Here is a 10,142-nt window from a genome sequence, read left to right on the forward strand (position 1 = left end):
CATTATCTGAGTATAAAATATATAACTTTAGATTTGATATCATGTAAGAATGGAAAGCGATTGTTACTATATTGATGACTTTTGTCTTAAATAAATCAAGATGTGAATTATATATATTTTTCTAAAATATCAAGAATATTAACAACATTCATGTTAACATTCACTTTATATCACATTTAATTTTTTAAATAAATTATATAAGCTATAAATATATTATATAAATTTTTTTAAATTAACTTATACAAAGTGTGTAATTCAAGATGTCTTACAATGGGTGCATTCCAAGCATGAAGCACATGATATATTGTTTTATTTTTCTTTATTATTTGGTGAACAATAAGGATAAATGATGCATTCATGCGCTTTATGCGAAACTTGAAAACGCACCCAATAATATATCTTATAGTTTCATAGAAATCTATGTAAATTAAAAGCTTATTTCATCTTTAAATGTTATCCATTTTGTTATATTTTCTGAAAGCAAGATCAAATATAGTATATATGTAAGAACCTAAACCTTGTGAAAAAAACACAAAATATCAATTATCTCCTGTATTATCTTTTTGAACTGAATTACATCTTATAGAATTTTTACATAGATAAATGTTATTGCATTACAGAATTTGGACCGTGTTCTAGAATACATTAAAGATAAAGATACTTGATTATATTTAGTTGATTTACTAAAGCCGCTATGGCTGAAATAATATATCCGCAAGGGTGCAGATCAGTCACTGAAGATTTAGGTCCAGATGAATTAATCAGGAGACTTAAGGTACAATTTTATAACATGCTTTTTATAATAAATAATATATTATATATAAAATATAATAGTTAAGGTTGCTGTCAATTTAACGCTCGCAATGCTCTTGAAATCATTTCATTCTTGTTAAACAAAAACAAATGTTGAAGAAAAAATGATTTTTACTAGTATTGCGAGCATCAAATGGAACATATTCTAAAATATAACAAATGTATAGACACTAGCACACACATTGCAAGCTATGGGACAAGATGAAGGAATGTACCAGCAATATATACCACTGGCATTACATTTGGCAGAAGAGCATTTCCTGATGCATCAGAGCAAAGATGTACAACTACTAATTGCTTGCTGCATTGCAGATGTCTTAAGAGTTTATGCGCCAGAGGCTCCTTATAAAGATGCTGATCAGGTAAATATTTGAATTATAATTGTAACAATTTATAAAACTATTAATAATCTTTATTAATGTAGATTAACTTAATTAAAGATCAATTAAATCAGGCAGTTTTTAATTACTAATTCTAATATAACTTTTTAGGTCAAAACAATATTTCTGTTCCTTATTAAACAACTGGCAGGATTAAAAGATCCTAAAGATCCTGCTTTTAAACGGTATTTCTATCTACTTGAGAATTTAGCTTATGTCAAGTCATTTAATATGTGTTTTGAGCTTGAAGATTGCCAAGAGATTTTTTGCGCATTATTTTCTCTTATGTTCAGAATTGTGAAGTAAGTATATCTCTAGGTGAAAAAAAAGATTGTTTTCTGCAATATGATGCGATTAATGTAACTTATTTTTAGTGATGAACATTCTGGTAAAGTTAAAAGCTTCATGCTAGATGTTTTATGTCCACTCATTACCGAATCGGACATTGTCAGTAACGAACTTCTGGATATTATACTCATGAACATTGTAGAACCAAACAAATCGCAGAAAAAGAACGCATATTTGCTTGCTAAAGAGCTAGTAATCAAATGTAGCGATACATTAGAACCATACATTCAAGCGGTAAGTAATGAATGTTAATTCCTTTCAAAAAATAAATATCGATTTTCACTTTATATAACATGCTAAAACTACAATATTTTATAGTTTTTCAATCATGTCTTAATATTGGGAAAGGAGGAGAAGAGTTTGCAAATTTGCAAAAAAGTATACGATCTAATTTATGAATTGAATCACATTTGTCCGAGTGTCTTGCTGTCCGTCCTCCCACAACTAGAATGTAAATTAAAATCCTCCTCTGAGAATGAAAGATTGGGCGCCGTGGCGTTACTGGCAAGAATGTTCTCTGAAAAAGGCTCACAATTAGCCGTACAGCATACGCAGTTATGGAGGGCATTTTTGGGACGATTTAATGATATTAGTGTGGCCATTCGTATTAAATGTGTGCAGTATTCGATGCATTTTTTGCTAAATCATCCTGAATTGAGAAAGGATATCACAGATACTTTGAAACTGAGGCAACATGATGCTGATGAAAGTGTCCGTTATGAAGTCGTTATGGCTATTGTGACAACTGCTAGACGAGATTTCGAAGTTGTGTCGGACAGTGAGGATCTACTCGAATTTGTCAAAGAAAGGACTTTGGATAAAAAGGTAGAATATTAAACAAAATTACTTAAGTTTGAATTTAATGTTTATAAATTTTAATTTGAATTCTCTAATAATTATCTTTCTAGTTTAAAATACGGAAAGAGGCGATGTCTGGCTTAGCTATGATATACAAGAAACATCTGAACGATGCTGACGTACCACAGGCCACAAAAAAAGCAGTTATTTGGATAAAAGATAAAATATTACATGGTTATTATATGGCGGGCATGGAAGATAGATTGTTGGTGGAAAGATTGCTAAATACGTGCCTAGTACCTTATCAGTTGCAAGCTGAAGAGAGAATGAAAAAATTGTACCATCTCTTAGGTACAATTGATGATCATGCTTCTAAAGCTTTCGTGGAACTTCAGAAACATCAACTTGCGTACGTTATACATTAATTATACGTTTCAATTTGTTTTATTTATTTTCAAGTTATTGCACGAAGATGTCTTCGTTCTAAAAATTAAATTTTTTTGCAAATTAATTTTTTTATATACATTCAGGGTGCGAAGGGCAGTAGTTGAATGGATAGAGGTTGCAAAGAAAACAGACGCTAAAAATGAATTAATGGCAAAAGTTCATCAGATATCACGTTTCCTACCAGATCCTATGAAAGTACAAGAGTTTCTTCAAAAGTTTAGCACTCATATGAAGAGAGATACTAGATTATTACAGGAAATGGAAACGATTGTGCAACCAAATGTTTCCTGTAAGGAATGCGCTGAAACCATAACTAAGGTTCTCAAAAAATTAGGGCAGCCCGTTATGACTAATCTATATTATAATACAATTAAAATGCTGCTCGAAAGAGTAAGCTCTGTCATGATTGATGAAGAAGCAATTCGGGTAAGTCGTCTTTTAGGATCTATTTTATATTTTTTTTTATTTATGAAGAAATGTTTAATAATTATGTGTGCAAATTAGGTTTTGATCGGATATGTCTTAGACTGTTTAAAAGGAGGTAATGTGATAGAAGAAGTTGGTCTTAATCCAAATAATGCCGGGGAAAAAGGATTGAGATTACTAGTGGTAAATCGACAATTCAATATCTTAAAAATAATTGAATATATACATTAATATAAATTTTTCATACATTAAGAGATTAAAATTTTGTAACTAAAAGCACAAATATGTTATCTGTATATACATCTGAAATATAATATTTCAGATGCTTTCATTTGTATTCGGCCCGCATTTCCTGCATAATGATATCTTGATGCAACTTGTCAATTTGCTTGAATTGGAGGATGAGATGGTAGCACCGTTAGTTCTCTCTATTTTTACGTTCCTGGGAAAATATAAACCTCTATGTGATGTAGCGCCGGACATTATGAATCTTATGGTACCGATCTGCAAGAATTTCGCCGAGACGGGAACACCGAAACAGGCAAAGCAAGCTGTGAGATGTCTGTTCGTCAACATGACCAATATTCATGATACTATTTTCCCCGAGATCATCGAGAGAATTAAGAACACACTGACGCCGACGTCAGAATATTATCGAACGTCTATAGTCACATTAGGTCACATAGCATATAATTTGCCAGACAAATATCAAGTACAAATAAAAAATATGGTGTCCAGAAAAGTAAGTTATAATATTAACAAATTACAATTTCTAATTTCTAATGCTTTGCTGTACACAATATGATCTTTACTCATGCAGATAGTTAAAGAATTACTAGTGAAGGAAAGCAGTGAGCAAAGCTCCGAAATTATTGACGGAGATTGGTGCAGAGAGGATCAATTACCCGAAGAGACACGATGCAGATTGGAAGGTTTGAAGTGTATGGCGCGTTGGTTATTAGGATTGAAGACTGATGTATTGTCAGCGCAAAAGACGTTCAGAATGCTGAATGCTTTCATGGTGAACAAAGGTGATTTGTTGTCTCAGGGACGCTTGAGTAAAGCTGAAATGAGTTGGTTAAGATTGCAAGCTGGTTGCTCAATGTTGAAAATATGCGAACAAAAGGGTGTTGGTGATCAATTCACTGCAGAACAATTTTACAATCTTTCGCAACTTATGGTGGTATGTTCTGTTCAGTATAAATCTGTTTTTATAATGTGATAAATGATGAATGATTATGATTTGATATTGAAAAATAAATGTTAGTTAAAATTAATTCAATATATTGATATTTAGGATGAAGTTGAAAAATAAATATTAGTTAAAATTAATTCAATATATTGATTTTTAGGATGAAGTTCCTCAAGTTAGAGAAGCTTTTGGTAGTAAATTGCACAAAGGTTTAGGAAGAGGAATTCCGAACAAATGTTTACCACTGGATTTCATGGGATATTATGCTCTGGCTGGCAAGGAACAAGACAAGAGATTAAAGTGTGTATTGAAAACATATATGCAGACAGACATAAATAAAAGAAGGGATTACGTGAAGACTCTTTCATTGGGTACTGTCGAGCGGGCTATGGGTAAGAGATTAAATAGTAAGACATAGACTTTAAGATAGATTTTATTTACAAGAAACACCAATATGTACACAAAATTTTTATTATTAAAAGTACTTGCAAAATGAGATGATAACAATATTTATTCTATCGACAATTGTGAATGTTAGGGAAATTTGGGATGTTTATGGAAAACTGAAAAAAATGAAAAAAATGAAAAAATTACACTATTTAACATCAATGCATTTTGCAAGAAGAATGTGAATAATCTTTTTGATATATTTTTACCTATTGCTGAACACGGATCCATTGACAGTGTAATTTTTTTCATATTTTTTTAACTTTCATCAGTTTTCTATAAACACTCTAATTTTTTCTATTATTAAATATTGATGATTACTGATGAAATAAGTATCATTTTGCAAATATTTTTAATAATGAAAGTTTCATCAAAACATGTACATATTGAATTATATTTGATAGTATCGCATGTTTTATCTAATTATGATTTGTTTTAATGATTTTTTTTGTATTTTATAATTCTTAGATCAACTGCCCCACATTTTGCCGGATTATATGTTAGTTTTCGCGGTACCTATTCTCGCACATGACCCCGAATTTACAAGTCATGTGATGGTGAGCCAGTTGAAAGTTATTCAACAATGTCTTTGGTTCATCTTGGAACCTCTTATCACAAAGAATGAATATTATTGCTATGGATTTTATAGAAATCTTGTGGAACGTATGAAGAGCCATAAAGATGCATTGAAGCCTGAGGACAACGAAATGAATTATGTAATTATTATAAATCAGATTTAGTTTTGTCTAAATAATTATTCATGATTAAACCAATTTTTATTTTTGTCACGTACAGAAATTGTGGGCTGTTTGTGACTTGGCAATGAACGTAATATATACCAAGACTACTAATTTCGATATGAAGGAGTTTCCGAGCGAAACGCGAATTCCTACGATGTATTTTAAACGAACAGATGAAACGTTAAATAATCATAAGAATTACTTACCTGCGGAATTACAAGTGAGCATGACAAATCCAAAAGGAAAGGGATCATTCCACAATACACATACGGTTAATGAGAGACCACAGCGCAAGGCTAAATCCAAACAACAGAAGGAAATAGGCATCGGACCTAATGAAACGGATGCAAGGGTAAGATGATTTTTTTTAAACAAGTTTTATTTTTGAATATTTTTAGCTTAATTTAACCTCTTTACTCAATATATATGTAAATAATGATAGACATTTCTATTATATTATGGTATATAATATTAACTAAAGAATTGCGATAATGAAACATGATATAAATTTATTTAATTTTTCGCGTGTATATAATTATGATTTCAAGCTGCAAGTTGGCGAAATGGAATGTATTGATGCACAGGTAATAAACAGGAGCGTGATATTAGGAAATATGTGCTTTTGCTAAAAATTATCTTCTTAAAAATACTGATAAGATATGTTTGATAAGAGTATTGAGATAATTTTATTTGCAGCCTGCCGAAGCGTCAGAGACCAGAATTCAACTGCCTGGTTTAGAAGAAGAGGTAAAATTTTTTTTGATTGTGATGTTTTAATGCAAAATGTCTAAATTTATTTTTTTTATTTTAGATCGAAGAACCACCAGCGAAGAGGGCATTAAGGGAATCGGATAAAGTAAATAAATAATTCTCAGTGATCGGACTATACCCGGGGAATATTGGGACGGGGAAAGACTTAAAGAGCATGGAAAAATAAAGAATCTAAAAGATACTTTACAAATTAGAAAACTGAATATTTTGGTTATGTATAACAATTAATAAACCTAAGTCGTTCGTGTATTCTAGAGTGTAAGATGTTAAGATTATGACAGTAATGTCAGGCTTATAATGCAAAGAGTTCTCTGAACTCGCAACTGAGCAGGAAAGAAAAAAGAAATAGAACGAAAAGTTTATTAATTCTTCGCAAATATATATATATGTATGGATCCTTAAATATGTTTGTTTCGTTGACAACAAATTAAATATTACATATTCGTATTTTTCATTTATTATTTTTACGGCTTGTTTTCACAATATGGGATTACCTAAAGATTAAAGCTTATCAAGAGATTTAAGTATCAATAAAATCTATTCATGAATTTCTTTATAACCTTATCTTTAGATAACATGTTGTGAAAATGGGGCTATGAATGATAGAATGCGTTAATTAATTTATGATATAATGAAAAATTTTTTCAAATGGCCCATATAAAGCCAGAATTTTTTAATAAATTTTTCCGAGAGCAGAACCCTTACTCGGTATGTGACCATTATTTATCTTTAACATGTTTTAAACGTTATTTATATTTTTATTTCGCGAATGTCTAATGAATAATATTACGATTGTTTTGCTGAAAAATAGCATTGATTTAAACAAACAAGTATACATATATAAAATAATATTGTCAACATACTTTATTAATAAAAAAATAAGTAAAAAAAACTTTCTTTCTAAAAGGAGATATATCAATTAAAGATATATCAATTCCAGATATATCAATTAAATCGTCACTTTAAAAATAACAAAGGAAAATATTATAGTTTTGTTGCATAAACATACTAGATAAGAATTTGTGTGTCTATTGGCTTTGTGATCCAAAGTTGTTGGTTTTTAAGAATACAACTATCGCCACACTTTAGTCGCGATTACTATGATACACATTAAGTGTGATCTATGTGTAACAATAAAGAAAAAAAGAATATTGCGAGAATTTGCGAAAACCTTCAACTTTTGTATTTATAAATAAACATAAAATTAAAATTACACCGATTGCAAAAGATTATTGCGTAATACCTTAATTTATATCAATATATATGCAATTCTTACAACTTAATGTGTATGAAGAGAAGATAAACGCGTTTCAATTTTATTTATTAAATATTTGAAACATAAAAGAGATTTTCCGTATGAATTTTTGAATGGAGTTTTGAGCAAAGTGGGCCTAGGTTTTAAAGATTTAAGTTTTCAACATTATAATTATTAAACTTAAACATTCAATCTATCATAAATTTAAACATGAATGAAAAAAATGCGTATGAATTCGTGAATGATGATGGATGATTGATGAAATCGTATAAATATTATAGAATTAACATATATCTATTATCTTTTCACAGAAATTACAGTACAATGCATCTTCATCTTATTAATATTCTTATTAATATTTCTTTTTTTTATGCATAGTACCAAGTTTCTTATTGGATATATGATACGTTTATATTATCCATCAGCAAGTATCACTAAGTACATCTGTACTGATTGGCATACAATGCAAATATTTTTCTAATTATACGATTACTTTTTTGCATAGTACTGCAATTTTTTTCAAATAGGTCATAGATTACGAAAACTATACATAAAAATATACAATCTGATTAAACAACCAATTAATCAGTGCTATTCATCTGTCGATCTGTGAGACATATGGCATATTGTAATGGTTCTATAATAAAACAAATCAAGTAAACATTATGTGTACATTTAATCATACAATTATGCGTATTACAAAATTAGCGTTTTTTAAATTTCTTTTGATTTTTTCCTTCCGTTGTAAATTTACTTTTCTGTTGTGATTTAAATGTATTCTGTTTTTTCTTAACTTCTTTTTTCTTATTTGCCCTGAAACAAAAGAAATTATATATTTTATATGTTTATTTATAAATTTTAATATAAAAAATAATTTAAAACATACTCATATCGCATTCTTTTAACACCCTTTTTGCTCGTATCTGTTAAATCAGCAGCGAATGATGATTTTGGTCGTTTCAATGATCCTAGAATAACAGAATTTATTGAATCGACAATTTCTTTCACATAAATACTGAATTATAAACATGAAGTTATACTTTTTTTAGCAAAATCACGATTGTTTTCATCCGTAACCGTTCTAATTTTCTTCTGTCTATTACTTTTTTTGGCTAATCGCGCTTGATAAGCGGCTATTTTTTCTAATTCTTTCTTAGCTCTATCCTCGGCTGTATCTTTTTGAAGTTCATTTTGTGCTTTCTTTTTTTTTTCTTGTACTATATTAGAAGGCTCTTTTTCATGCTTTTTGTTCTTGCCAACTTGTTTCTTAGTTAATCGAAAATTGTCTAAAAATATAAAAATTTGAGTAATCAACGATAGCATGTTTTATTTTTGTTCTTTATCTTTATTAAGATGTAAAATATATTAAAGATTTGATGAGTATGTTAATGAATTACCTTTCTCTTTCTTTCTTTCTTTTTTGGATTGGAACCAACTTCTCTGTTCCTTACCACCTTCAACTTTAAGTATTTTTTCAATGCGGTTAGCTTCATTCTCTACTTTAGCTAATTCTTTTTCACTCTTTTCCTCTTGTAAAATTTTTTGTACGTCTGATTCTAAAGATTCCAACTTCTTATTATATTTCTCTATTATGTCAGGCGGTATTATCCTGTTCTTGACTGGATTTTTTGCTTGTTTGATAATTTTTTTTACCAAAGTACGTTCCTGTTCTCCTGCTAGTGATACAGAAACACCTCCACGCCCTGCTCTTGCAGTTCTCCCTACTCTAATAATTATAAGTATAATTTTTCGTTATTAAACAATTTATATAAACAATTTAAAAAATTTCATTTCGTACCTGTGTATATAATGTTGAAGAGTGGCAGGCATCACGAAATTAATCACAGTCTTTACACCACTTATATCTAAACCTCTTGCAGCAACATCAGTTGCTAACAAGATGTCAATTTCCTCATCTTTAAATTTTCGAAGATTTTCCAAACGTTGTGGTTGTGTGAGATTACCATGAAGTTCTCCAATCTTGTTGAATATAACAAAAAGAAATATAAATTAGTATCATATTCTATTATATATTAGTATTTTATTTTTTGTATATTTCATTATATTCTAATTTACTAATTATTTACTTACTTTTACACCTAATAATCCCAATAAAATATGCAATCTATGAGCTTGTTTTTTCGTTTGCAAAAAAAACCATAGTATGATCATGGAAAGTTCGGCAAACTAGCGCTGCTAGGATTGCTTCGCGATCTCCCTCTCTTTCCTTACGTATACTAAAATAATATTTGTTCAATAAATAATAATGTAAGAAATAATTGCAAACAATTTACTTACCGAATAAATTCTTGACGTAGATTAAAAGCTACATCTTGATTGCTATCCACAAATATTTTAATAGGTTTGTCAAGAGATACTGCAGCTAAATCTTCGACTTCCTCAGTCATGGTAGCAGAAAAGAGGATAGTCTGTCTGCTCCTTGAGCATTGCTTTACGATATATTTCATTTGTTCAGCAAAATATTCATCTAACATTCTTAAATAAAAATTCATTGTTCATATATA

At 29.6% G+C, this 10,142-nt stretch overlaps 2 protein-coding genes across 3 annotated transcripts in view; one reads left to right on the forward strand and one right to left on the reverse strand.

Annotated features, from left to right (window-relative positions):
* The first annotated feature begins 694 nt into the window (after positions 1–694).
* LOC105619268 (sister chromatid cohesion protein PDS5 homolog B) lies at positions 695–6,459 on the forward strand. 2 transcript variants are annotated; one of them, XM_012200792.1, is made up of 16 exons: positions 695–775; positions 981–1,175; positions 1,305–1,495; positions 1,568–1,775; positions 1,860–2,366; positions 2,450–2,748; positions 2,870–3,212; positions 3,291–3,395; positions 3,535–3,954; positions 4,033–4,395; positions 4,565–4,796; positions 5,320–5,567; positions 5,647–5,943; positions 6,140–6,175; positions 6,288–6,338; positions 6,403–6,459. In XM_012200792.1, exons 1-16 carry the CDS (start codon positions 695–697, stop codon positions 6,457–6,459), a joined length of 3,633 nt encoding a protein of 1,210 aa, XP_012056182.1. The 2 variants fall into 2 exon arrangements, with proteins under 2 accessions (XP_012056182.1, XP_012056183.1); XM_012200793.1 differs by lacking the exon at positions 6,140–6,175.
* A 1,749-nt stretch (positions 6,460–8,208) lies between these two features.
* LOC105619301 (probable ATP-dependent RNA helicase DDX27) overlaps positions 8,209–10,142 on the reverse strand; it is a 4,120-nt gene continuing 2,186 nt past the window's right edge. Inside the window, 8 exon segments of the mRNA XM_012200824.1 lie at positions 8,209–8,254; positions 8,504–8,585; positions 8,658–8,903; positions 9,015–9,343; positions 9,416–9,597; positions 9,709–9,771; positions 9,773–9,854; positions 9,916–10,113. Of these exon segments, the coding sequence (XP_012056214.1) occupies positions 8,209–8,254; positions 8,504–8,585; positions 8,658–8,903; positions 9,015–9,343; positions 9,416–9,597; positions 9,709–9,771; positions 9,773–9,854; positions 9,916–10,113 (1,228 nt within the window).

This window comes from Atta cephalotes (genome assembly GCF_000143395.1).
Source record: "Atta cephalotes unplaced genomic scaffold scaffold00020, whole genome shotgun sequence".
Taxonomy (NCBI): Eukaryota; Metazoa; Arthropoda; class Insecta; order Hymenoptera; family Formicidae; genus Atta; species Atta cephalotes.